The sequence below is a fragment of the Engystomops pustulosus genome, chromosome 4, assembly GCF_040894005.1.
Source record: "Engystomops pustulosus chromosome 4, aEngPut4.maternal, whole genome shotgun sequence".
In the NCBI taxonomy this organism is placed as follows: Eukaryota; Metazoa; Chordata; class Amphibia; order Anura; family Leptodactylidae; genus Engystomops; species Engystomops pustulosus.
In genome coordinates this window covers 76,747,575-76,775,341 of record NC_092414.1, presented here as the reverse complement: position 1 = coordinate 76,775,341, position 27,767 = coordinate 76,747,575, and the positions used below count along the sequence as shown (strand labels likewise).

Genomic DNA, 27,767 nt, shown 5'->3' with positions numbered 1-27,767 from the left:
GGAAACCTACCATTTCAAACGGTAGGGGTAAGCTGTAAATACCGAGCACCAGCTCAGGGTGAGCTGGTGCCGGTGCTTACTTTCGTTAGTGTTATAAACCGCTGTATCGCGGTTTTAACACTTTTTAAAGTTTATAGCTGTAGCTGCTTCGGCGCTGCGTGACCATGCGTGCGCAATTTCTGCGGCATTTCCTTTGTAGGTGTGCGCTCGATCGTGCGCACGCAGCGCTGAAGCAGCTTCTGCTATAAAGTTTAAAAAGTGTTAAAACTGCGATACAGCGGTTTATACCACTAACGAAAGTAAGTACCGGCACCAGCTCACCCTGAGCTGGTGCTCGGTATTTACAGCTTACCCCTACCATTTGAAATGGTAGGTTTCCTTAAAACTTTATTTTAAAGCAATGTAACATTTTAAAGAGTGTATCTCTAAAGCTGTAATGGTTTACAAAATGGCATTCATAAAAGTCACGTTGATCGGTCGTCATTATATTTAGAAAATCCTTATAACACTTTACTTCACATAGTAATCCTGTTAATAGTATAAATGATGTACTTTTTTTAGCTTGATGTCTAGAAAATGAATCTGTGTGGAGATTAGATGTCTACTATGCCATGGAAAGTAGTACAGGGGTCTACCTGGGACATTTATGTAGGAAACCTAGTAAGAATATGGGCAATAGGTGGTTTTATCCATGTAAATTTGAAACCCCTGGCAATGGCATGACACTCTAAGCCCATATTATTTAATCTGTAAGTCTGTAAGTATATTATTTAGCACATATTATAATGCATATAATCCACTTAGGATAAAATCCACTTATCTTTTTGTTGCTATTTATGACCCTGGATCCCACTATTAAACACTATTTATATTAGGACAATGAAATCTTTCTTTTCTGTTTCTAAAAATATCCTGGCCGGTAGCTCCAGTATAAAATGAGACATGCCGCCCGTGTCGCACACCCTAAATCAAAACTAATTGAATTTCCTAATAAGTCCCATTCTGTAAGATAGTGGACTGACTCTAGACAGACTGCCTCTCTTCCTGCCCAGTTATAAATCAAGCACAGTAGATGGTTTAACACTGACCTCCAGTGAAAACTAAGGACATCTTGTTGTCTCTTCACCAATAAATATTGATTTGGTTTTTCAGAATAAAGGGGCATTTTATGAGTCATCCTGAACACCCAAGTCGTAACCAAGTTAATGCAGAGGTCAAAAATGATATAATTGCTCAGTTGGCAATTGATAGGCTATGTTAGATAACTAAATGAAAGTCCTTGTCACTGGTCCAGACCTCAGGTCACAGTTAACATCGTCTTAACCATCTCTTTATTAGTCTCTTGAAATGATATTATAACTTAATGTAAAAGACTTTGAGCCTATCCTTCATTTATTTATACATTAAAACCAACTGTATGTGAGTTATGGTATATAAAATATGTGTTTTCTATCAAGTATGCCAAAGTCAAGGTACACAGTTTTCTGGTGGAAATTATCACAAATTTGCAGGACAACATTGGTAAACTTATCAAAGTGTCAATAAAAGTAGAAAGAATTCTCATTTTTCACACAAGTATGGAGTGTGGTGGTTTTTTTCTTTGTCAGAAAACTATTATGTTATTATGTTTACTATGGTTTTACATTTTATCGTATTTCTGTTTCATTTTTTTTTTAACTACACCTTTAAAAAAATGAAATTTTTCAATATAACTGTATCTATGGCAAGACTATTTAATTAAAAAAAAGAGAACAGCAACATCACTTTTTGTATATTTTTGCTGCAGAAAGTGTGTAAGGGCTTCTATAATGTGCAGCAAACTGAAGTTTTTGTTGTACTTTGGTAACATTCTGATCAGTGTTTATTGTTTTTGTGGCTTAGAAAAGGTTAAAAAGCATTGCTTTTGATAATTATTTTGCTTAAAGGGTACTTGTGTACATGATTATACATTATCACCTAATGACAGGATTCCAAAGCTTTTTTAATAATAATTAAATCTTCTATTATAATTAACATTACTGGTTCCACTCACTTTTAAAAGTACCGTATATACTCGTGTATAAGCCAAGTTTTTCAGCACAAAAAATGTGCTGGAAATCCTCAACTCGGCTTATACACGAGTCAATAGCCAGCCCAGCACTAAAAAACAAAAAACAAACAAACTTATATACTCACCCTCCGGTGGCCCGATGCGCAGCGCTGCTCCCCCGATGTCCGCGCTGCTCCCCCGATGTCAGCGTGGGTCCTCTTCTATCTTCTTCTGTCTTCCGCAGGGCGTCGCCATGTTCTTCTCCCGGCAGTCGCATAGTATGACGTCAGCAGAGGCCGCGTCATACTATGCGCCTTCCGGCCGGCAAGGGCATGGTGGCGCCCTGCGGAAGACAGAAGAAGATAGAAGACAGAAGACAGAAGACAAAAGAGGACCCGCGCGGACATGGGGGGAGCAGCGCTGCGCATCGGGGCCACCGGAGGGTGAGTATATGTTTTTTTTTTTTTAAATGTGCAATCCTGATGACAGATTTCCTTTTATATTTTTACGAACTATAAAGGCAAGTAAAATAATTAAAGCTCTTAAAGAATAAAAAGAAAACAAAGTAATTATTGTTTTAAATTAAAGTGTGCCAGCAATTGTTATTTTCATGCTGACTCACTATGGCAGGTTCTTGATCATAAAATAATGTATCCTTTTGGATGTTGAATAACTTATCAACAATTATTTTGTTTGGAAATCTGCTATTTGCGATGCTTGCATGTGTTAGAAATTTGATACTGATAATTTGTGAGCTTTTCCGGTGACTTTGTAATGGTATCTGGCGGCAAAATAGTTAAGCAGAAATGCAGTTGCATAACAGATTGCATTCTGAGTTTTATGATCAAGAATGGTGAACAGCTGGACATCCCTTCAAATTCAAAGAAACATAAGAGAGCTGCGTTAAATGTAACCTTCCGTGTTTTATTCCCTATAGTTGGTAAACATATTTGTCCTTTCATGTTAGATATCCTGTATGTATAATGAGCCAGTGTGAACTAGATTTGAATGTAAAACTCAAAGCATGAGTTATTTAACCTACCATCCTCTCCGATTTTTGTATTATTAGTCTTCATTTCACCAAATTCAATATAAAATAGTTCTCTCTCTCTTAAAGGAAATCTACTAAGGATCACTGATGGTTGATTTAGTACTATTCTATCCCCTCATTTATTTAGTTTTTTGTCTGGTACCAGCAGTCCGTCCCATTTTGACCCAGGTGTTTTTAAATTCGCAGGAGACTGCATGTAGGGGCTGCCTACTTCCTCTCAGCCAGTGAGTATTCAAGACCTGTTCACACATTGTGAGCAGGGGCGTAACTTGAGGGGGTGCAGAGGGTGCGATCGCAACCGGGCCCAGGAGGTTTAGGGGGCCCATAAATTGTCACTTTCCGAAATAAGAAGACTAGTACTATAAAACATACATTATAGTCGGGGCCTGGCACACACCTTGCACTAGGGCCCATCAGCTTCTAGTTACGCCACTGATAGTGAGCATTTTAGTCCTGTTCACATGGTGTGGTGTTGCATGGTGTCTGCTGCTTCTGTGGTGCGGTGCTGTTGGGGACCTGGGGCCCAGAGCCATGGGGGCTATGTCTGCCAGAATGGGTGCTGGGGGGAAACTGGGTCTTGGTCCTTGCCGCTGCTGCGTTGAACTACAACAAGGTCATCGTGAAGTGGTTAGTGGGCTTGTACACTTTGATCAAAATGTCACTAAGAAGCTTGAGTTCCTTTTGTAAATGTGGCCAAGTGGCAATAGATCATTGTATAATGGGTGGATGTGCGGTCCAGTTCTTCTCTCTCCCAATGTTACAGATATTTTTGAACTATCTTTCAAATATTGTAAAAATAATAAAAATGTATTTTACTTAAATTGAACCTTTTCATATGTTAAAAATACATACAAAAAGTCATATTGGTGAAATGTATGATCTAGATCCAGAGATTTTTCGGGAATAAAAGGGTTCCATTAAGCAGTCAAACCATTTTAGGTCAATTTAAGGTCAATTTGCATTTAGATTTGCAATTAGATTTGCATTGCACTGACTATACAGTATTGAGCTCCAAGAACAGATTTTAATAGTGATATCTAACAGTGGTATCTGAGATAGATAGAAAGATAGATAGATTTTGTAGCATGCTACCAACCCTCAAGCCCATTAAAGCTTCTTTAATCATAACCAGACCTGAACCATCAAGTGGTAAAGATTGTTCGGTGATGTTAACATCAGAGAGTAAACAATCTGCAAGCAATTTTTGTATATAAAGTGTAAAAATATGCCAGTATACTATATTAGAAGGACTAAAATTAACAGATAAAAGCTATGTACAGGCGGTCCACTACTTAAGAACACTCGACTTACATACGACCCCTAGTTACAAACGGACCTCTGGATATTGGTAATTTACTGTACTTTAGTCCTAGGCTACAATAAACAGCTGTAACAGTTACCAAATGTGTCTGTAGTGAAGCTTTAGTGTTAATCCTGATTCTTATGACAACCCAACATTTTTAAAATCCAATTGTCACAGAGACCAAAAAAGTTCTGGCTGGGATTACAATGATAAAATATACAGTTCTGACTTACATACAAATTCAACTTAAGAACAAACCTACAGACCCCATCTTGTATGTAACCCGGGGACTGCCTATAAATGCTATTAAGGAAAATATTTTATTTTTTATTTTAGTTTTATATATTATGGTTGTAAATCCTTGAATACATCTGAATGCTGTGTTGGCTCCTGATGTTTCTTTTTTACTGACCCTAGTAACTATGCAGATACATCATATGTTATTATATGTACTGCAAGTCAACTTCAGGTCATTACAACAGTTGTGTTGTGTGCCTACATTGTATATTATAGCTAGTTTGGTATCTGTTCTATTACATGTAATTTGCAGCTAGATGTAAAGAAAGGGGATTTTCCGCCATGAATACTTGGCCAAGAATATTAGTTAATACCAACGTAGGTGGTTACAATGATATTTTTTGTAAGGATTTAGCCTGTAACCTAATCTTAACCTGATGTACATACAGCAACTTTAAATGCTGCTTGTAGTTTTAGTAAGTACCAAAAAATATGTTATTATAGCTCTTACCAGAATCCTTTTTCTTGTTTCGGGATAGTTCATGCACGGTAGCCCCTATATCTTGCCTCAGACATTTTACAATCTCATCCAGCGTTGGGCTGCTCTTGTTGTCCAAATTAATGAAGAACTGATACTCATCTTTGTTGAGCCGGGAAGGTCTAGACTCAATGTGGGTCAAACTGACACCCCTCTCCTAAAACATGAAACATTAAGCATGTGATTAATTGAAAGAGAAATTACCATATATTCATGTGCAGTGCACAAAATGCAGTTGAGTTCATTTGTCAAAGCAGGAAAAAACTGTAAGTGGATGTGATAACCACAGAATCCAATCTGACCAATCAGAATTTATCTACCATGTTTAAAGAGGACCTGTCACCCTGAAATAAGGCACTAGGAGCTAAAGTAAGCAGCTCCTAGAGCTAAAACAAATGTAGCAGTATTACAATGTATTAACGGAAAAAGGCCATATATACTAAAATCTATAAATAAAAATCCCAAATAAGGCACAACATTGCAGTAAAAAAGTTCAAACATTAAAATCTTGGCTTTTTATAGTTATAGTACAACTTTTAAGATGGAAAATAAGTCCTCATATGGATCTGTGAATAGAAAAACTATGGAAAAGTTATGGCTTTAGGTAAAGTGTAAAAAGAAAAAAAAACTATGGTTGAAAGGTGTTAATTCGCAGGTTTCTCTCTATGAGCCAATGCAGATTACAGATATAGTAGAAGCCACTCATTCTATTCGTTCTTTGCTCTGTCTCATATGGAATGAATAGGCTTGTGGAAGACTTGATGTGACAGTGTATTTCTCCAGTGAGCGTTATGTCATATTACTCTTTTTCGGGTAACATAAGATGTTAGATAGATACTCCTCTCTGTGTGGTGTTATTATTATATCAGATGATGTTAAATGTATGTTTTATACTGCTACCACAATGTTAACCCACACTGGCAGTCCCAGATGCAAAAAGATCAGAATATGCTGAATCATTATCCAAACAACAAGCACTGATCATAATGTTGACAAAAGTTCGGCAGAGTTAAGAGAATGGAGAAAGTAAATGATTTTTTACAAATAAGTGACTGGGGGTGGATATCCATACTAAACACTCATAGGCCACTACAAAAAGTTTTGACCCTTCAACAGACTTTAAACTAGAATTTATGGTAAGCCGATGAACTTCCCCCTATTGAATTGCTTAATCCATGGACTGTGTTCAGACCATCTGAATGTCGTTATCTAAATACACCCAGAAGTTGGATCTTCTCATTTTCTTATTACAACATCTGGGAAACATGATTATTACATTGTTGCAATATCCATGATAAATCCAAATGAAAAGTGTTCTGGTGACCCTCTGGTGGCAGGCTTGTGAACATCCAGCTTTCCATCATCTCTGAAAAGCTGGAATACTGGGGATTTAACTGTTTCAACTGTGGTGGGCTGTGGTGGACTGATAAAAGGTTGGGAAACTGGTGTCTCAGGGCGGATCATCATTGGCTATAAGGGTGCTCCCACATGGGGCGTTATTGGACCGGACTGAAAATGCATGCGATTTTGTATGTTTACCATGTGTTGGGCAGGTTTTAATCTGTTTCATAGCTGCCTACACTTCTAGAAATTGAGATGAACAGGTTCAAGCCAGCCAAACGCATGGTAGACATACAAAACGCATGTGTTTAAAAATGCATGCGTTTTAAACGGACCGCAAACGCATGCATTTAAAACGGTCCAAGAACGCCACATGTGGCAGAACCCTTATGGTTCCCTGGGCTTATCTGAAACTCTGCAATGTGGCTAAGTAGGGGCTACCAACTATTCTTTTCTGGCCAAATTACCCAAAATGAAGGACAGATGTAAAATCTAGAGACCAAAGTTCACTATATACATCACTTATATGTCAGCTGAAACTCGCAATCACAATGGGGCTGGGTGACCATCTAATATGTGTGCTGTTGTTTCCTGGAGGCAGCTGCTGTGGGGGAATTTCATCTGCCTGATTCTTAGGGCTCATTCACATGTCCGTCTGCGGGGACGTACATGCGGCCGCAAATTTGCGGCCGCATGTACGTCCCCATAGATGGCAATAGCGGTGTGGTGCAGATACGGTGCCACACATGTGTGCCACCGATCCGGGCCGCACACCGCAAAAAGATAGAGCATGCTCTATCTTTTAGCGTGTGTGCGGCTGTGCGCCGCTATTCTCTATGGAGGGAGAAAGGGTCAACTCCTCCTCCTCTCCAGCACACGGTGGTATGCCCACATGGTGGGCATACTGTGTGTGAATGAACCCTTATTTTCATCGAGAGAAAGGCTGCTCCCAGGACATATGCATGTTTGGCCAAGTGTGAATGACCTCATGGGGTTTTTGGCCAATATAAAGTATTAAATATAAAGTATTTTAATTGCTCAAGTAATGCAATAGGATTTAAATGTGGTTACATGAAAAGGGTTTCTAAGTCTTAACAAATGTTTTTTTGCACAAAGCTGTATGAGGTGTATTTTTTTGCAGGACAGGCTGATGTTTTTATTTATATCAATTTTGGACCTATATGACATTTTATCACTTTTTATTAAAAGGGTTTTCACTTGAAAGAAAGTTCTCAAATGTTAATCCCCTAGTGAAGTTTAGAAAATAAAGATCATTTTAACCCCTTACTTTACAATTCTACTCAGTTTTGTTTTGCTTTTTTAGCCCGTATCACTCAACAATGGTCAATGGGGGGGAGAGCTCTCTAGGCAGACACATTGGGGCTCATTTACTTACCCGGTCCAGTCGAGATCCAGCGGCGCGTTCTCCGACATGGATTTGTGTTCTGCCGGGATTCACTTAGGTCGTGTGCCCGATATCCAGCAGGTGTCGCTGCTGCGCCGAGGTCCGCCAGAGTTCACCTTCTTTTTTCCGGTGCATGTAAGTGCGTGTCAAGCGACACAAATTCTTTTTTAAATACCGCAGTTTTTTTCCAAATCCGTCGGGTTTTCCGACGGCCACGCCCCCCATTTCCGTTGCATGCAAGCCGATGCGACACAATCTGATCACGTGCGCCTGGGCAATTCAGGGACAAACGGCGCAACACGGTAATATTCGGGAAACCCGGCGATTCGGCCCCTTAATAAATGAGCCCTTATATGATCCCTCTAGAGACACTGTCTGCTGACAATGTGGTTATATTATCAGGGTACAGGTTTTTTATACTTCATTTAGCTTCTGAACATTTTACTAGTATCTGACACATAGAAAAGATGAGACAAATCAAAGATGAGAGATGATGAGATCCATGAGATGAATATAACACAAAATGACACACCTCAGCTCTTCTACATCTGAGCTATAAAACACACAGTCCCCTGCTAAAAAGACCTTATCTTGCCTTTACCCTGTAGATTTAGTCTCCTCTCACTTATTCTTGCCAGCAAGAAGTGCGTGAGCTCGTATGGGAATGCAGGGGCAGGGAAAGTGTGCAGAGACTGCAGCGTGAGATATTCATGAGAATAATCTGCCATGCCCGACCCTAAACAGAATAAGATTTATGGTCGTATCCAGGGGAAAACAAAGTTATTTAAACCAGTAATGATAGAAAGAGGTTAGAATTATATCTGTGAAATGCTGTATTTTTGTTAATAACAGTGCATTAGAGAATGTGTTACTTTGTTATCGTGCGTATATTTAAGAACCTTGTCTTTGTGACAATACCCCTTTAAGTATTTCTGGATGGAAAAATGGCAATAAAGCAACAATATGGACGTAATGGGATTGGATGATTGTTTTTATATTTTGATAAAACAGGCATTTTGGGATGCAGTGATACTTAATTTGTTCATGATATATATTTTTTTTATTTTATATGTGTTCTAGGGAATAGGGGGGTAATTTACATAAAACATTTTTTTTTATTCAGACCACTTAAGGTACTTTAACCTTATCGCTCACAGAAATTGTGTATATTCTGCTGATTTGTAATGGCGTGCCACACCAAAGGCCTAGGAATCTCTATGAGACTCCAGGTTGCCATGATAACTTGATGATAATCAGCTCCCTCCAATGATGTCACAGGGTAGCCAATCGGCATTTAAAGGTTGCGGCGCCCAACAACAGTTAGGTATTGTGGTCAGGTTCGAACTGACTGTGGAAGTTAAATGCAGATGTTAACTGTGTAATATGTGAGCTCTCTCCATGCACCTGCTACCGCACCACAATGTACTATAATGTCATGGCGTGTGTAAGGGTTAAAGGGAATTTGTCAACAGAAACAGACCCAATAAACCACTATAAAAAAGGAAATAAGTTCTTTTCAGCTCACCTCCATGATGTCCCGCTTAACTACGATTAAGGATCGCTTAGATCTGAAACATTTTTTTTGTCATGGCATTTATCTATGTTTTTAAAGTTATGTAATAAAAGTTGTTTTTCACTTGACTCCCCTAAGGATTTGGCTGAGTGCTGGATAACCTTCACCATTCTCCCAATAAACCACTACCAGTATGTTGCAAAGTAGCTTAAAAGCTGCCAAATAAGATGTCTTTCATGGCCCAGTGTGGTGGCATGATCCCGAAAATCAACTTTGAAGTGTTCTGAGCAGAGAGCAGCAGCTCCTCCCCTCCCAAGAAACCGACCAGAAACATTCATAGGTCTTATCCGCAAATGGAGGGGAAGCAGCCATTGCAGCACTTAGGTAAGAACTATTGATTTGTGGAAAAAAAAAAACCTTTACAGTTACTCTTTAACTTAAGTTAACTCAAGTTAAGCAGAACCTGCTGCAAAATCCCCTCTTCTTAAATTAACATCATGTAGAGATCACTCTGTGAGTTCAGGAAAGATAGTAAGTGATGGCCCTGGATGCAAAAACAAAAAATTAAAGTAGGATATCTTCAGCATGAGTATTGAGATCTCCAATAGAGATGAGCGAGCACTAAAATGCTCGGGTACTCGTTATTCGAGACGAACTTTTCCCGATGCTCGAGTGCTCGTCTCGAATAACGAGCCCCATTGAAGTCAATGGGAGACTCGAGCATTTTTCAAGGGGACCAAGGCTCTGCACAGGGAAGCTTGGCCAAACACCTGGGAACCTCAGAAAAGGATGGAAACACCACGGAAATGGACAGGAAACAGCAGGGGCAGCATGCATGGATGCCTCTGAGGCTGCTTAATCGCACCATTATGCCAAAATTATGGGCAACAGCATGGCCATGACAGAGTGACAGAATGAAGCTAGATAGCATCTAAAACATCCAATAATTGACCCTGACACTATAGGGGACTTCATGCAGAGGCAGCGGCAGCAGCGGCAGGCTAGAGAGTGGCATGGCGACATACCCTAAATGGACTCAGGCTTCAAACCAATGGGTGGCAGAGAGGAACCAAAGGAGGTGAGCAAGAAGCGCTCAAATAATATCGGTACATGATAAAAGTTTGCCAGTATATTTTGTGGATTACACAGCAGGGTGGCGACAAAGTTAACATGGAAGCCATGAAAACAACCCAAAATTCTGCCTGACACAGCTCGTTTGATAAGGGGACCATGTATGGAGGCAGTGAACTAGTAGTAGATTAAAGGTGCTGCAGTTAAAACTATGTTAGTTGGATCTTGGCATGGAGCTGGCGCGCCGCTGCCAGGCGAGCTTTCGCCAATCCAAGCCCCTGTCTCTAGGCTACTCCCCAAACAGCACTTCTAAGAACCTTTTGTATAAGATCAAGTGTAATAGCGTTCTTATAAGTTTAGGATATGGCGGGTGAGGGGAATGGAAACAGATGCGCAAGAAGCGCTGAAATAATATTGGTAAATGATAAAAGTTTGCCAGTATATTTTGTGGATTACACAGCAGGGTGGCGACAAAGTTAACAAGTTTGTTGTGGAAGCCATGAAAACAACCCAAAATTATGCCTGACACAGCTCGTTTGATAAGGGGACCATGTATGCCTACAGTTCATGCCAGTCGCTGCTCTGGCTGCCAGTCTCCTTTCGAATACAGTTTAAAATAATAACCCTCATCCATAAAGCTCTGTATAATGCTGCACCCCCCTACCTCTCCTCTCTTATCTCAGTCTATCGCCCAACCCGTGCTCTTAGATCCGCCAGTGATCTTAGATCAACCTCTACCCTAGTGCGGACCTCCCACTCGCGTCTCCAAGACTTCTCTAGAGCTGCACCAATTCTATGGAATGCTCTGCCCCGGACTATCAGACTAATACCTAACCTCCAAAGTTTCAAACGTGCTCTTAAAACCCATTTCTTTAGGCAAGCCTATAACACTCATTAACTGCATGAAGTTTTAACTCTTCTACTAACCCGTCCTGTGTCGTCCTCCCATCTGTTATCCAGCAACCAACAGGCACCAGACTTCTATGCAGTCCCATTCACCCTGGACCTGGTGACGGCTGAGTGGTTCAAGCGACAGCAATTCCATTTATTATATTTTGTTCTATTCCCTAAGAAGAATGGCTTGACCATTAAAAATTCTTTTACCTCGTGTTACCCCATCATCTTCATAAACCGTAAGCTCTGGCGAGCAGGGACCTCACTCCTGTTGTTCCATACAAATGTTGTGCTCTGTTACATTACATTTGTATTTGTTTCCTATGATTTGTAAAGTGCTACGGAATATGATGGCGCTATATAAATAAAGATTATTATTATTATTATTATTATGGAGGCAGTGAACTAGTAGTAGATTAAAGGTGCTGCACTTAAAACTATGTTAGTTGTATCTTGGGATGGAGCTGGCGCTCCGCTTCCAGGCGAGCTTTCGCCAATCCAAGCCCCTGTCTCTAGGCTACTCCCCAAACAGCACTTCTAAGAACCTTTTGTATAAGATCAAGTGTAGTAGCGTTCTTATAAGTTTAGGATATGGCGGGTGAGGGGAATGTAAACAGAAGCGCAAGAAGCGCTGAAATAATATTGGTAAATGATAAAAGTTTGCCAGTATATTTTGTGGATAACACAGCTGGGTGGCGACAAAGTTAACAACTTTGATGTGGAATCCATGAAAACAACCCAAATTTCTGCCTGACACACCTCGTTTGATAAAGGGACGATGTATGGAGGCAGCTATTTGGACGACTTTTGGAGGTAGCAATGGAGACAACGTGTGGAGGCTGCTATGGAGACAATTTAATTTGGATAGTGCCTGTATGTGGCAGTCCAAAAAAGTTTTCAAACCAGAGGAGCAGGTAGGTGGCCCTCCAGAAAAATGGAATAGATTGAGTGCCTGTATGTGGCACTCCCAAAAATTGTTTAAAACAGAGGACCGGGTCGGTGGCCCTCCAGAAAAATTAAATGCATAAAGTACTATAGCTAGACCAGTGGGCCCTGTCAAAAAATAGCCAGTTTCCTCTGCTTTACTGTACAAAGAGGAGGAGAAGGAGGAAAATGAGGAGGAGGAGGAGTGGATAAATTATTCAGGTTGAGCTTCCTTCACCTGGTGGAGATTGGAAATTATGAGAAATCCAGGCTTTATTCATCTTAATAAGCGTCAGCCTGTCAGCGCTGTCAGTCGACAGGCGTGTACGCTTATCGGTGATGATGCCACCAGCTGCACTGAAAACCCGCTCGGACAAGACGCTAGCGGCAGGGCAGGCAAGAACCTCCAAGGCGTACAGCGCCAGTTCGTGCCACATGTCCAGCTTTGAAACCCAGTAGTTGTAGGGAGCTGTGTGATCATTTAGGACGATGGTATGGTCAGCTACGTACTCCCTCACCATCTTTCTGTAAAGATCAGCCCTACTCTGCCGAGACAGGTGACAGTGTCTTGCTGGGGTGACATAAAGCTGGCAAAAGCCTTGTAAAGCGTACCCTTGCCAGTGCTGGACAAGCTGCCTGCTCGCCTACTCTCCCTCGCTACTTGTCCCGCAGAACTACGCACTCTGCCGCTAGCGCTGTCAGAAGGGAAATACTGTTTCAGCTTGTGCACCAGGGCCTGCTGGTATTCATGCATTCTCACACTCCTTTCCTCGCCAGGGATGAGAGTGGAAAGATTTTGCTTGTACCGTGGGTCCAGGAGAGTGAACACCCAGTAATCGGTGCTGGAATAAATTCTTTGAACGCGAGGGTCACTGGATAGGCAGCCTAGCATGAAATCTGCCTAATGCGCCAGAGTACCAACGCGTAAGAATTCACTCCCCTCACTGGCCTGACTGTCCATTTCCTCCTCCTCCAACTCCTCCAACTCCTCTTCTTCTGCCCATACACGCTGAACAGTGAAGGACTCAACAATGGTCCCCTCTTGTGTCTCGCCAACATTCTCCTCCTCTTCCTCCTCATCCTCCTCCACCTCCACCTCCTCCGATATGCGCTGAGAAACAGACCTAAGGGTGCTTTGGCTATCAACAAGGGAATCTTCTTCCCCCGTCTCTTGTGACGAGCGCAAAGCTTCCGACTTCATGCTGATCAGAGATTTTTTCAACAGGCCAAGCAGCGGGATGGTGAGGCTGATGATGGCGGCATCGCCACTGACCATCTGTGTTGACTCCTCAAAGTTACTCAGCACCTGACAGATATCAGACATCCACGTACACTCCTCATTGTAGACTTGAGGAAGCTGACTGACCTGACTACCAGTTCTGGTGGAAGTTGACATCTGGCAGTCTACAATCGCTCTGCGCTGCTGGTAAACGCTGGATAACATGGTCAGTGTTGAATTCCACCTCGTGGGCACGTCGCACAACAGTCGGTGAGCGGGCAGTTGGAGGCGGCGCTGCGCTGCCCTGAGAGTGGCAGCATCTGTGCTGGACTTCCTGAAATGCGCACAGATGCGGCGCACCTTCGTGAGCAAATCAGATAGATTGGGGTATGTCTTGAGGAAACGCTGAACTATCAGATTTAACACATGGGCCAGGCATGGCACATGTGTCAGTCTGCCGAGTTGCAGAGCCGCCACCAGGTTACGGCCGTTGTCACACACAACCATGCCTGGCTTCAGGTTCAGCGGTGCCAGCCACAGATCAGTCTGCGCTGTGATGCCCTGTAATAGTTCTTGGGCGGTGTGCCTTTTATCGCCTAGGCTCAGCAGTTTGAGCACCGCCTGCTGTCGCTTAGCGACGGCACTGCTGCTGTGCCTAGAGCTACCGACTGATGGCGCCATGCCCACGGATGGTAGTTCGGAGGAGGAGGTGGAGGAGGGGTGGGAGGAGGAGGAGGCATAGTAGGCCTGAAACACCTGGACCGAGGTAGGCCCCGCAATCCTTGGCGTTGGCAGTATATGACCAGCCGCAGGGTCAGACTCGGTCCCAGCCTCCACCAAGTTAACCCAATGTGCCGTCAGCGATATATAGTGGCCCTGCCCGGCAGCACTCGTCCACGTGTCCGTGGTCAGGTGGACCTTGTCAGAAACGGCGTTGGTCAGGGCACGGATGATGTTGTCTGACACGTGCTGGTGCAGGGCTGGGACGGCACATCGGGAAAAGTAGTGGCGGCTGGGGACCGAATACCAAGGGGCGGCCGCCGCCATGAGGTTGCGAAAGGCCTCGGTCTCTACTAGCCTATAGGGCAGCATCTCCAGGCTGAGCAATCTGGAGATGTGGACATTAAGGGCTTGGGCGTGCGGGTGGGTTGCACTATATTTGCGTTTCCGCTCCAGCGTCTGGGGTATGGAGAGCTGAACGCTGGTGGATGCTGTGGAGGATCGTGGAGGCGACGATGGGGTTTTTGTGGCAGGGTCCTGGGCAGGGGGCTGACTATCAGCTGACCCAGGGGAAGGAGCAGTGGTGTGCACGGCCGGAGGTGAACGGGCTTGTTGCCACTGAGTGGGGTGTTTAGCATTCATATGCCTGCGCATACTGGTGGTAGTTAAGCTATTAGTGGTGGAACCCCTGCTGATCCTGGTTTGGCAAATGTTGCACACCACAGTCCGTCGGTCATCCGGTGTTTCCTTAAAGAACTTCCAGACTTCTGAAAATCTAGCCCTCGCCGCAGGAGCCCTCGCCACGGGAGCTTCACTAGTTGACACATTTGGCGCTGATGCACCAGGTCTGGCCCTGCCTCTCCGTCTGGCCCCACCACTGCCTCTTCCAACCTGTTCTGGTCGAGGACTCTCCTCCGTCTCAGAAGCACTGTGTTCACCCGGCCTATCAACCCAGCTTGGGTCTGTCACCTCATCATCCTCCGATCCCTCAGTCTGCTCCCCCCTCGGACTTCCTGCCCTGACAACAACTTCCCCACTGTCTGACAATCGTGTCTCCTCATCGTCGGACACCTCTTTACACACTTCTTCCACTACGTCAAGAAGGTCATCATCACCCACAGACTGCGACTGGTGGAAAACCTGGGCATCGGAAAATTGCTCAGCAGCAACCGGACAAGTGGTTTGTGACTGTGGGAAGGGTCCAGAAAACAGTTCCTCAGAGTATGCCGGTTCAAATGCCAAATTTTCCTGGGAGGGGGCAGACTGGGGGGGAGGAGGCTGAGGTGCAGGAGCTGGAGGAGTGCCGATTTCGGTGACATGGGTGGACTGCGTGGAAGACTGACTGGTGGACAAATTGCTCGAAGCATTGTCGGCAAATCCACGACATCACCTGTTCGCACTGTTCTGGCCTCAACAGTGCTCTACCACGAGTCCCAGTAACTTCAGACATGAACCTAGGGAGTGTAGCTCTGCGGCGTTCCCCTGCTCCCTCATCAGCAGGTGGTGTCTCACCCCGCCCAGGACCACGGCCTCTGATTCCTGCAGTAGTTGGACGCCCACGTCCCCGCCCTCGTCCTCTACCCCTAGCCCTCGGGTTAAACATTTTGAAAATAAAAGTTATAACTTTAATTTTTTTTTTACTTTTTTTTGTGTTTTTTTAGTTTTTTTTTGTGTTTTTTAGTTTTTAAAACCAAACAATGCTATCCTATTGCTATGGCTATTTTCTAGCCAAGTATGAAAGCACACTGCTATGCCAGATGAGATGACGCTGAGTTATTAAAAAAATAAACGTAAAATAAAAAAGGAAATGGCAGACTGTGCCTAATTGAAATCCAACCCCTAATAAATTTTCCCACTTCGGTCTTTGCGATGGATATGTGCGTCACTAAGCGCAAAACACAGCGGTCGCAACTCTCACTACAAATTGCTCACAATTTGCTAGTAGATGCACTGCAGCAAGGACAGCCACCAGCAGATCAACCAGAAATCAAATATATATAACGCTACTGTAGGCGTAAGTAAGCCGTTTGGATTCTCCTATGGCTATTTTCTAGCCAAGTATGAAAGCACACTGATGAGATGACGCTGAGTTATGAAAAAATAAACGTAAAATAAAAAGAAACTGCCAGACTGTGCCTAATTGAAATCCAACCCCTAATAAATTTTCCCACTTCGGTCTTTGCGATGGATATGTGTGTCACTAAGCGCAAAACACAGCGGTCGCAACTCTCACTACAAATTGCTCACAATTTGCTAGTAGATGCACTGCAGCAAGGACAGCCACCAGCAGATCAACCAGAAATCAAATATATAACGCTACTGTAGGCGTATGTAAGCCGTTTGGATTCTCCTATGGCTATTTTCTAGCCAAGTATGAAAGCACACTGATGAGATGACGCTGAGTTATGAAAAAATAAACGTAAAATAAAAAGAAACTGCCAGACTGTGCCTATCTGAAATCCAACCCCTAATAAATTTTCCCACTTCGGTCTTTGCGATGGATATGTGCGTCACTAAGCGCAAAACACAGCGGTCGCAAGTCTCACTACAAATTGCTCACAATTTGCTAGTAGATGCACCGCAGCAAGGACAGCCACCAGCAGATCAACCAGAAATCAAATATATATAACGCTACTGTAGGCGTAAGTAAGCCGTTTGGATTCTCCTATGGCTATTTTCTAGCCAAGTATGAAAGCACACTGATGAGATGACGCTGAGTTATGAAAAAATAAACGTAAAATAAAAAGAAACTGCAAGACTGTGCCTAATTGAAATCCAACCCCAAATAAATTTTCCCACTTCGGTCTTTGCGATGGATATGTGCGTCACTAAGCGCAAAACACAGCGGTCGCAACTCTCACTACAAATTGCTCACAATTTGCTAGTAGATGCACTGCAGCAAGGACAGCCACCAGCAGATCAACCAGAAATCAAATATATATAACGCTACTGTAGGCGTAAGTAAGCCGTTTGGATTCTCCTATGGCTATTTTCTAGCCAAGTATGAAAGCACACTGATGAGATGACGCTGAGTTATGAAAAAATAAACGTAAAATAAAAAGAAACTGCCAGACTGTGCCTAATTGAAATCCAACCCCTAATAAATTTTCCCACTTCGGTCTTTGCGATGGATATGTGCGTCACTAAGCGCAAAACACAGCGGTCGCAACTCTCACTACAAATTGCTCACAATTTGCTAGTAGATGCACTGCAGCAAGGACAGCCACCAGCAGATCAACCAGAAATCAAATATATATAACGCTACTGTAGGCGTAAGTAAGCCGTTTGGATTCTCCTATGGCTATTTTCTAGCCAAGTATGAAAGCACACTGCTATGCCAGATGAGATGACACTGAGTTATTAAAAAAATAAACGTAAAATAAAAAGTAAATGGCAGACTGTGCCTAATTGAAATCAAACCCCTAATAAATTTTCCCACTTTGGTGTTTGAGGTGGATATGTGTGTCACTAAGAGCTAAACACAACGGTAGCAAGTCCCCCTGCAAATTCCTCACAATATGGTACTAGCTGCACTACTAGTGCCAGCAAGCCCAGCCACAAGCAAACAAAAAAAAAAAGTATAACGTTATTGTAGCCCTAAGAAGGGCTGTTGGGTTCTTGGAGAATCACTCCTGCCTAACAGTAAGCTAATAGAACACCCTAACGCTTTCCCTGACCAGCAGCAGCTCTCTCCCTAGCGGCATCCAGACACAGAATGATCCGAGCAGCGCAGGCAGGGGCTAGTCTATTCCAGGGTCACCTGATCTGGCCAGCCAACCACTGCTATCGACGTGTAAGGGTACCACGTCATGCTGGGTGGAGTGCAGAGTCTCCTGGCTTGTGATTGGCTCTGTTTCTGGCCGCCAAAAAGCAAAACGGCGGGAGCTGCCATTTTCTCGAGCGGGCGAAGTATTCGTCCAAGCAACGAGCAGTTTCGAGTACGCTAATGCTCGAACGAGCATCAAGCTCGGACGAGTATGTTCGCTCATCTCTAATCTCCAACTTTGTGGCATTAAAAAACAATTTATATCTCTCTTTCAAGTACATTTATCTAAATGATGCCTCATACTATATACTAAGATGATTACATACTGTCAGTGGTTTATAAGAAAATTTTAGCTGACCTGTTTCATTTGAGGAATAAAACAATGGGGGTCATTTACTAAGGGCCCGATTCGCGTTTCCCCGACGTGTTACCCGAATATTTCCGATTTGCGCCGATTGTACCTGAATTGCCCCGGGATTTTGCCGCACGCTATCGGATTTTGGCGCATCGGCACCGGCATGCACGTGACGGAAATCGGGGGGCGTGGCCGAACGAAAACCTGACGGATTCGGAAAAACCGCCGCATTTAAAAAAGGAAATTGTGTCGCGGAGCTTGCACTCACCTTCATCCAGGATAGGATCGTGAACTTCAGTGCATTTCAGGGAACTTCAGCGCAGCAGCGCCACCTGGTGGACGTCGGAGGAACTGCGTTGATGAATCCCGGCCGGACCCGAATCCAGCGTAGAGAACGTGCCGCTGGATCGCGAACGGACCGGGTAAGTAAATCTGCCCCAATGTGTGTTCAATATGAGTCCAAACACCAAGACTATTTCTGGACAGTGAAATGGTACAACAAAGGCAGCTATCCCATTAATGCCACAGTGCCATACATGTGAATGTGGCTGTGTCTAGTACTGCAGCTCTCTTCTATTCACTTTATGATCCTGCATTGTTGTACTGCTACTTCAGAAGGGGAAATTACAAATAAAAGACTAGTGACTCCCTTTTTATATCTAGTGCTAATTTAAACAAAAATCACCATGAAATAGCTTTTAACATAGTTAATTTATGTGTATCTATAGCAGGATGTTTTTAAGTGAGATAAAATCTGCTTTTAAGTTACCATTTACAATGCACTCAGATAGCACTGCAGATAGTGGATCACAATGACCTTAACATTTTTGATGTCCTTGAGTCATATTTGAGTTAGAACACAAACATTTGTGGACTTACCAAATAAGTCATGAGGCTATATAAAAGTGATCACAACAACTATTAGAAGAACTAAGTAGAATTACATTTTGATGATATATTTTGTGTTTAGTTATGAAAAAAAAATTGGCAAAAGTTTCTAGAAAGTATTCATTTTCAAAGTTCTAAATTTTCTAAATTTCCCAAATGTCTGCTTTATATAGGTGTGGCTTCTCATGCATCCTATCTTTTATCTACGTTATTAGGAGGTTTAGACTTTTGGGTTCAATATTTCTCATTTTTATGAAAATCAGCAAACACTTTCATAGAGGCACCTGATCAGCTTTAAGTGACTTTGAGAGACCTATATGGCAGTAAAACCCCGTAAAGTATGCCATTTTAGAACCTACACTCTTCAATGTGTGAAAAGTCAACTTTAAGCATGTTAACCCTTTAGATATTTCACAGGGGTCGGTTTGCGGATGAGATACACTTTTTAGGTACCTCATTTAGAGGGGGTTCAATAGCTAATAATCAGATCTTATTAACTCTTGGTGGTGGTTAAGAAAATCATTAATACTTGTTTATGGTTTTTAGCTTTTTTTTCCTGGACATTCACTGTTGTTGCAGAATATATAACTCATTTTGTGAGAAATGTGCTTGTTTTTAATGGGCATAACATTCTTTTATTTACAGAGCAGTTTTAGAGATTATTTTTTCAGGACAAGCTGTTCTTTTACTTGGTATCATGTCAGGGTAAATGTTACTTTTTGATCATGTGACAATTTTATTTTAGTGTACAGGTTGTTACGGACGTGGAGATCCTGGGACTGACATTAGCACTGCTAGATTGTGCAGAAAGTATGATCTAGTAGGTTTCTATTGTAGGCAGCTCTGGGGTCCTTCATCGGACCTCACTCCACTGCACCGCGCGGAGGGTGCCAATCATCGCGATAATGCCCTAGAGATGCTATGGTCACTATGACTGCGGTATCTATAGGGTTAAACAGTCAGGATCGCAGCTGTTACTGCGGGATCCTGGCTATTGCATACTGTGATCCCACAGTGATTGCAAAGGCTCAGCTTCTGAACCCGGGGTGATCACCACGATGTAACTCTACATCAAGTTCCGGGAAGGGGTTAATTGTTATACAGACCAAATACAAAAGATACAAAAAAAAAGAAAACAGACTTAAGAGGTAAATCTACGATCTTCTGATAGCAAGAAATAGGCTTTCAGAACTCTGAATTGCTTCTGCAGTGCTGTGAGTTTAGCCAAAGCAAGGCTACTTGGCTAGGAGTGTTGATTGACAGCAGCCTTTTAGAGTCAATTTTTATATGGCCCCTCTGCCCCTGATAAACTAGAAGGGATAAAACTACAGGACACGTCATTAATAGCTGATCAGTAGGGGTGCAGTTCAATCAAAGCAAGGACTGCAGTTAAACATGATGTCTGCCAATAGTGAGAAACCATTGATTATTTTTGTTATGTGTTGCACCCCCATAATGAATTATAAATGACATATAGAGAAAGATTGGGGAGGAGGTTGGGGGCCTTAAACACCATATAAATGCTGCCAGGCAATCCACCGGCGGCATCTAGAACCAGAGGTTTGTGCGCCTGTGCTCAGCCAGCATTTAAATTCATCTAAACAAATGTATTCAAATTTTTTCTAGAACTTCTATTTACTTCCATGTTTGTCTGTACTCATAACTACCAACCACCAGAAGCTGCTTATTTCAAGTTGGGCTGTTATGGAAATACCCTTTTAAGAACAGCCCTGTTGTATAAATTTACATAAGATGGACAGGAACACCATATATACAGTGTCATAGGCATCTTTCTATCACTTGTATCTGGAGGAGGAGCTGCACTCCATCACTTTCTATGGACTGTAATAATCCATAATTTCTGCCAACAAACTCCTAAAAGGCACACATCCTGCTTTACCATCTGTATTTAAAAAAAAGCCATCAAAAGCTACGACATGAATGACAAATCATCTTGTAATCTTTTTGTAAGATGCAGTCAAGGAGGAGGGACTGCTCGATCAAGCAGTCAGATAACCTTGCACTCCTGACCGCTGTTTTCTCTGCCCTACGTCCTAATTGTGGCCTCATTATCTGGAGATCTTGTGCATCCTGTACAACTCCCAGCAGTGTCTCTTGGCCAAATAACTGTAAGTGCTGAGTACTGTGCATGCGCAAGAACTCCAGATAGCCGGAACATAATGGGGGTCATTTACTAACGGCCCGATTCGCGTTTTCCCGACGTGTTACCCGAATATTTCCGATTTGCGCCGCTTGTACATGAATTGCCCCGGGTTTTTGGCGCACGCGATCGGATTGTGGCGCATCGGGGCCGGCATGCGCGCGACAGAAATGGGGGGGGCGTGGCCGAACGAAAACCCGACGTATTCGGAAAAACCGCCGCATTTAAAAACCGAAATGTGTCGCTTGGGGAGCGCTCACCTTCACCTTCTATGGGATGGTGCATTCCGGGGCGTTAAGATTATTTTCGGCGCTGCAGCGCCACCTGGTGGACGGCGGAGGAACTACCATCTTAAATCCCAGCCGGACCCGAATCCTGTGCAGAGAACGCGCCGCTGGATCGCGAATGGGCCGGGTAAGTAAATGTGCCCCAATGTGTCTGAGAGGAGGTTGCAGTGGGAACTGCTAGATGATGGCCGGAGGCAGTACAAACAGTGGTCAGGAGGTGGGATTGCCTGACTGCTTGGTCGAGCAGTCACACCTCCTTATCTGCATCTTACAAAACAGATGATTTTTTCATTCATGCTGTAACCTAGAAATATGTCATCCAGGAGATTTACATATCATAGAAGAAGGTGCTGCTTGTGGGCTTTGGGGGTTAGTGTGGTGACAGGTTCCCTTGAAGATAAAAATTATTAATAAGTAAAAGGGTCTTTATTCATGTCAGCATTGTAGCTTTTGTTTCCAGTGTGCACCATTAACTGAAAATTAGGTCTATCAGGTCCTTCCAATTTAACTCTGGACCCTTTTTTCCCTAAAAATGAGAGAATCTGTAAATTCGATTAGAAGCTTACTAGTGCAAAGTTGCATTTTCTGTGAATAAGATAAAGAAGGCAGCAATTTGAATCAATATGGCCAGTATATGGCTTTGTAATAGGAAATCTGCAAAGTAGCTATTTCAGTTTGTGAATCTCTATCTCATATTAAATGAAAGTATTAACAATAATGAATGATTGCAAACTGACTAAATTATTCGCCTAAAATTGGTAAAATTATTTGTCAACCAACAGCTTGTGACATTGCATAGTAATAGATACAAGATGAACAAGATGAAGAACACATGTAGCCATACCTCAAATATGCGCAGGACTTTGGCCAGTGCTCCAACTTCTTCTTTAAGAGAGAAGATCAAAGACATCCTTCTGTCTTTTGTATTTTCTTCAATGTAGTTAGACTCCTGTGTAAAGATAAGACTTTTTGACTATGTAGAAGACATTGCATGACTATATTTTCCTTAAATATGTAATTATTTTAACATATACCCATTGAAGAGGTCTAGTGACCCAAGACTGCTGAAGGACATTAGGTAAAGCCATTAAGGTATAATGTAAGTACTGCTCAGTGTATTATATACATATGTCTTACAGTATATAAACATTAAAGGGGACCTGTCAGTATGTTTGAGGTCCCAGACCTTTATATCTTACAGCTGTCTGTTGGCTGTTCAGAGCATGCACAGTAGAAAGAAGTGGCAGGGGATTAAGTTGAGTCAAGTCACCAGGCCCCTGCGGTAAGGAGTTTTTAAATAAAAAGCTGGTTTAGGGGTCCCACACCTATCGACAAATAGAACATATTATACTACCATTGCTTAATATTTTGAGGTGCACCTGTGTGTTAATAATAATAATTTCTTTATTTATTGAGCGCACACAGATTACTCAGCGCTGCACAGAGCTTGCCAAATCGGTCCATAACAAGACCATGTACAAGCATTCCCCGGGTTACGTACAACATAGGTTCTGCAGGTTTGTTCTTAAGTTGAATTTGTAAGTCAGAAATGTATATTTTATAATTATATAGAAACCTGGGATTGGAGTGGGTGATGCACGGTATGCAAAACCTCCTCCAAAGTGAATAGTGTAGAGACAGAGAGAAAAACAAAAAAGGAGCACTCTCCTAGTGCATTACACAATGATGTTTGATATAAAAGAAAATTCTTTGTCCGATGGGACTCTCACCTGATCGATGATCAGTATACAGCAATATGGGGTTTGAGTCACGGATATCTGGCTGCTCAGCGTGTATAATTCTCCCGTCCTCCGTGTTCCAGGGTCACCCGGGGAAGGTTTCCCAATGTACTGATTTTACTGAAGCTTCGTTACACGTCAATTCGAGCGCTCAATGATGTTCCAGACTCCCGATATATATAATTAATATCGGATTTTATTGGTTAAAATATCACAACGCGTTTCGGTCCGGTACTCGGACCGAAACGCGTTGTGATATTTTAACCAATAAAATCCGATATTAATTATATATATCGGGAGTCTGGAACATCATTGAGCGCTCGAATTGACGTGTAACGAAGCTTCAGTAAAATCAGTACATATTTTATAATTGTAACCCCAGCCAAAATGTGTTTGGTCTCTGTCACAATTGGATTTTAAAACTTTTAGGTGAACCTAAGAACCAGGATTAAGAATAAATCTTCATTGCAGATACCTTTAATAACACTTACAGCTGATCATTGTAGCCTGGGACTAAAGTACAGTAAATTACAAATATCCAGAGGACTGTTTGGAACTAGGGGTCATTTGTAAGTCTGGTGTTCTTAAGTCTGGGACCGCCTGTATTTCTATCCACTGTAAGTAAATATAGAAGCTTTCTAAAGAAGCACAGCAAGCAGATATTTAGAAGACTGTGAGGAATTGATACAGAAAGAATATAGAACAATTGTATAACTTTCTATTAAACAAATGATATTAATATTTTGCTGAAAGTGGGCAAATCCTTTAATGAATTCTATCATGTGTCATCTCTATTTGTACCGATGTCATTGTCTACTGCTATTCAGTGTGTTGTGTCGTGTTATTCTGATGTTGTAGGATATACAAATATATAAAATATTTTTTAGCTTTATGATTTGCTAATCAAATATATTTTTATACTTTTTTATTTGAGTGTCAGAAGGCATGTTTTGCATTGCACAAGATTTTGTGTCATTTGTGTTGGTAGTATAATTGTTCATATTAATTTAGCAAAGGTATCTGTAAATAATACAACATAGTAGTATCTGTGCTCTTCTTTTACTTTAAAGGGAACCTGTCACCAGGAGACCCATTTTTAGCACTCCCCCAGTCCCCACAGAGCATAGTACATAAACTGCCAAAGTGTTTTTGTATAAAACAATAGGTTTTACAGAAAAAAGATATGTTATATTGTACCTTTCATTAGCATCTGCTGTGTGACTAGGCACTCGTCCAATGGGAGTGGCTGGAAAGGAGCAGTTTCCCCCACACCCTTGGGAAACAGCTTCTCCATGTGTCCTTTTCAAATATATGAATAACTCCCTTCACTCGGGATTGGCTGTAGAGGAGCAGGGGTTGTTGCTAAGCCAAGTGATAGGTTTTTTCATATATTTGAAAAGGACACATGGAGGAGCTGTTTCCCAAGGGTGGGGGGGAACTGCTCCTTTCCAGCCACTCCCATTGGACGAGTGCCTAGTCACACAGCAGATGCTAATGAAAGGTACAAAATAACATCTTTTTTTCTGTAAAACCAATTTTTAATACAAAAACACTTTGGCAGAGTATGTACTATGCTCTGTGGGGACTGGGGAAGTGCTAAAAATGGGTCTCCTGGTGACAGGTTCCCTTTAAGGCGCATTTCAACTGCTTTTTGGCTTGGTACTTTGACTTCAACCTCATTTTAAATCAAAGCAATATTGTCTCACTAATTGAAAAACGTTTCTGAAAATTAAAACCATGTACAGTCATAGGAAGCCGGATCATTATGTTTGTAATGCAAAATATAAGACCCACTAGGCACCGAATCCAATGTGTTATGGCCTATTCATAAAATGGTATTTCAAAGCATTGTGGTATTTGTGTAACTTTACTTTACTTTAGTGAATTCAAACTTTGTGTGCCAATCTTAATTATCAGCACACCCAGCGTACAACATGCCGAATTACTAAAAGATTTCAACCTCTTAGTTATTCTGCTGCAGCCAGAGTTGAAATCTATCCAGGCCCAATTTTTGTTGCAGGTTATAGTAAATTTGGCTGACCATGGTCCCCATTTCCACCCACATTGTTGCTACTCTACCCTATTTTTTGTAATTCAATTTGTCAACATGGTGCAAAACGGCCAGAATGTTGAAAATTCCATGGAGTACATTGGGAATTGCAACTTTTTCATGCCTTGTATGCCAAAAGACTGGTGCATAAGGTATGATGCATAGTTTCTGGTAATGCTGGCTGTAGCATTTCTAGCCTGACTATGCTTGGCTCGCAGGCTATGTGTTGCTTCTGTTCCAGAGACCCCCATAAACATTAGATATTCGGCTGCTGCACATTGCTTTTTGCTACAGACATTTTTTATTGTTTGATTTAAAAAACATCTTAACAGGCTGAATGATATAGCCAAAAAAGGAAGAAGATTAAGAGCCAAATGTAAATAATTGATTTTCTTTTGATTCCCATATAGTAAACAAAGTTAAAGAGACCAAAGTTCTTTCTGCTTCTGTTTAATGAGTAAATACTGTCTGTTGAAATGTATATTCAAACATCTATGGAGAATTGTGCTCAGATATTTGTCACTGCGCAGTAATTCAGATCACGTGCAGATATTATGATTTACTAAATAATAAACTAAAAAAAAAAACCTAAAAGAAAAAACAATGGTATAAAAAGCAAAACAATCTTGCATGAAAAAATGATAGGTTTTCACCCAGAATCTGCTGTAAAACACATCAAATAAGCTTTTATTGTTAGAGAATCCACTAAAACGATAATGAAACAAGAACAGTAAAGGAACAATAAATATCTATTTGAAAAAAACTTTATCATAAGATTAATGTACTGTTTGAAAATTGTTACTATTAAAAAATAAATACGTAACAGATGAAATTTACATGCAATACATTTGGATCAATTAGATCTCCATGTGCATCAACTTACATATGTGTGTCCCCCATTCATTTTGCCGGTATCTGCGTTCATACTTGTTGTAGGTTTGATTCCCTCAGAAACGCGGAGGTCAGTGAAGCCACCTGTGTGAAGGCTGAGATGCCAAAGCCAAGAGGAGAGTATTTAAATCCCTCCTCCACTCCCAATATCCCTCTACACCCCTCATCCATGAAACCACTGCTTTTCCTTCATGTGAGTGGCTGGAACCAGCCATCGCCTCTTCACTTATTTGCTCTCATGGAAATTTACACGTGGTTCTCATCAACAAACAAACAGATAGTGCAGTTTGGTTTTCATCCAGAACACATGTGGTAGATCAGTGTGGCATCCAGCTTTGGTTTTTACAGTCTGCATTAAGGCTGCACAACATATACAACTGTTCATGAATATACTATAATCTGTACTGTTATAAGGTTAGTAGCAGAATAGCTGTTTTACTACCTATCCTTCTATCTGTATATAGTTATATGGGGTATATATAATTAAAGGGGGTATATAGTTATTATAGGGGACTCTATATAGTTAAAGGGGGGTATATAGTTATTATAGGGGACTCTATATAGTTAAAGGGGGCTATATAGTTATTATAGAGGGACTGTATATAGTTGTTATAGGGGGTGTATAGTTATAGGGGGACTGTATATAGTTATTAGAGGGGGTGTATAGTTATTAGAGGTGGTGTATAGTTATAGGGGGACTGTATATAGTTATTATAGTGGTGTATAGTTATTATAGGGTATAGGGGGACTGTATATAGTTATAGGGGGTGTATATAGTTATAGGGAGACAGTATATAGTTATTATAGGGGTGTATAGTTATTATAGGGGGACTGTATATAGTTATAGGGGTGTATAGTTATTATAGGGGGACTGTATATAGTTATTATAGGGGGACAGTATATAGGGGTAGCTGTATATAGCAGTTGCTGGGGGAGCTGTGTATAGCAGTTGCTGGAGGAGCTGTATATAGCAGTTGCTGGGGGAGCTGTATATAGTGGTTGCTGGAGGAGCTGTATATAGTGATTGCTGGGGGAGCTGTATATAGTGATTACTGGGGAGCTGCATATAGGGATTGCTGGGGGAGGTGTATATTGTGATTGCTGGGGGAGCTGTATATAGTGGTTGCTGGGGGAGCTGTATATAGCGGTTGCTGGGGGAGCTGTATATAGTGATTGCTGGGGGAGCTGTATACAGTGATTGCTGGGGGAGCTGTATATAGTGATTGCTGGGGGGCTGTATATAGTGGTTGCTGGGGGGGCTGTATATAGTGATTGCTGGGGGAGCTTTATATAGTGATTGTTGGGGAGCTGCATATAGTGATTGCTGGGTGAGCTGTATATAGTGATTGTTGGGGGAGCTGTATACAGTGATTGCTGGGGGAGCT

The 27,767-nt window shown here is 42.0% G+C and overlaps 1 protein-coding gene across 2 annotated transcripts in view; it reads right to left on the bottom strand.

Moving 5' to 3' along the window:
• The window catches only part of PAH (phenylalanine hydroxylase), a 49,572-nt gene extending 23,024 nt beyond the window's left edge, over window positions 1-26,548 (bottom strand). Inside the window, exons 1-3 of one of the 2 annotated variants that reach the window (XM_072146386.1) lie at window positions 26,375-26,548; window positions 22,547-22,651; window positions 5,132-5,315 (exon numbers count right to left, since the gene is read on the bottom strand). In XM_072146386.1, the coding sequence (XP_072002487.1) occupies window positions 5,132-5,315; window positions 22,547-22,651; window positions 26,375-26,416 (331 nt within the window). In that variant the 5' untranslated portion in view covers window positions 26,417-26,548. The remainder of the gene's footprint in view (window positions 1-5,131; window positions 5,316-22,546; window positions 22,652-26,374) is intronic. The other variant, XM_072146387.1, reaches the window with a different exon arrangement.
• Between the last annotated feature and the right edge of the window lie 1,219 nt (window positions 26,549-27,767).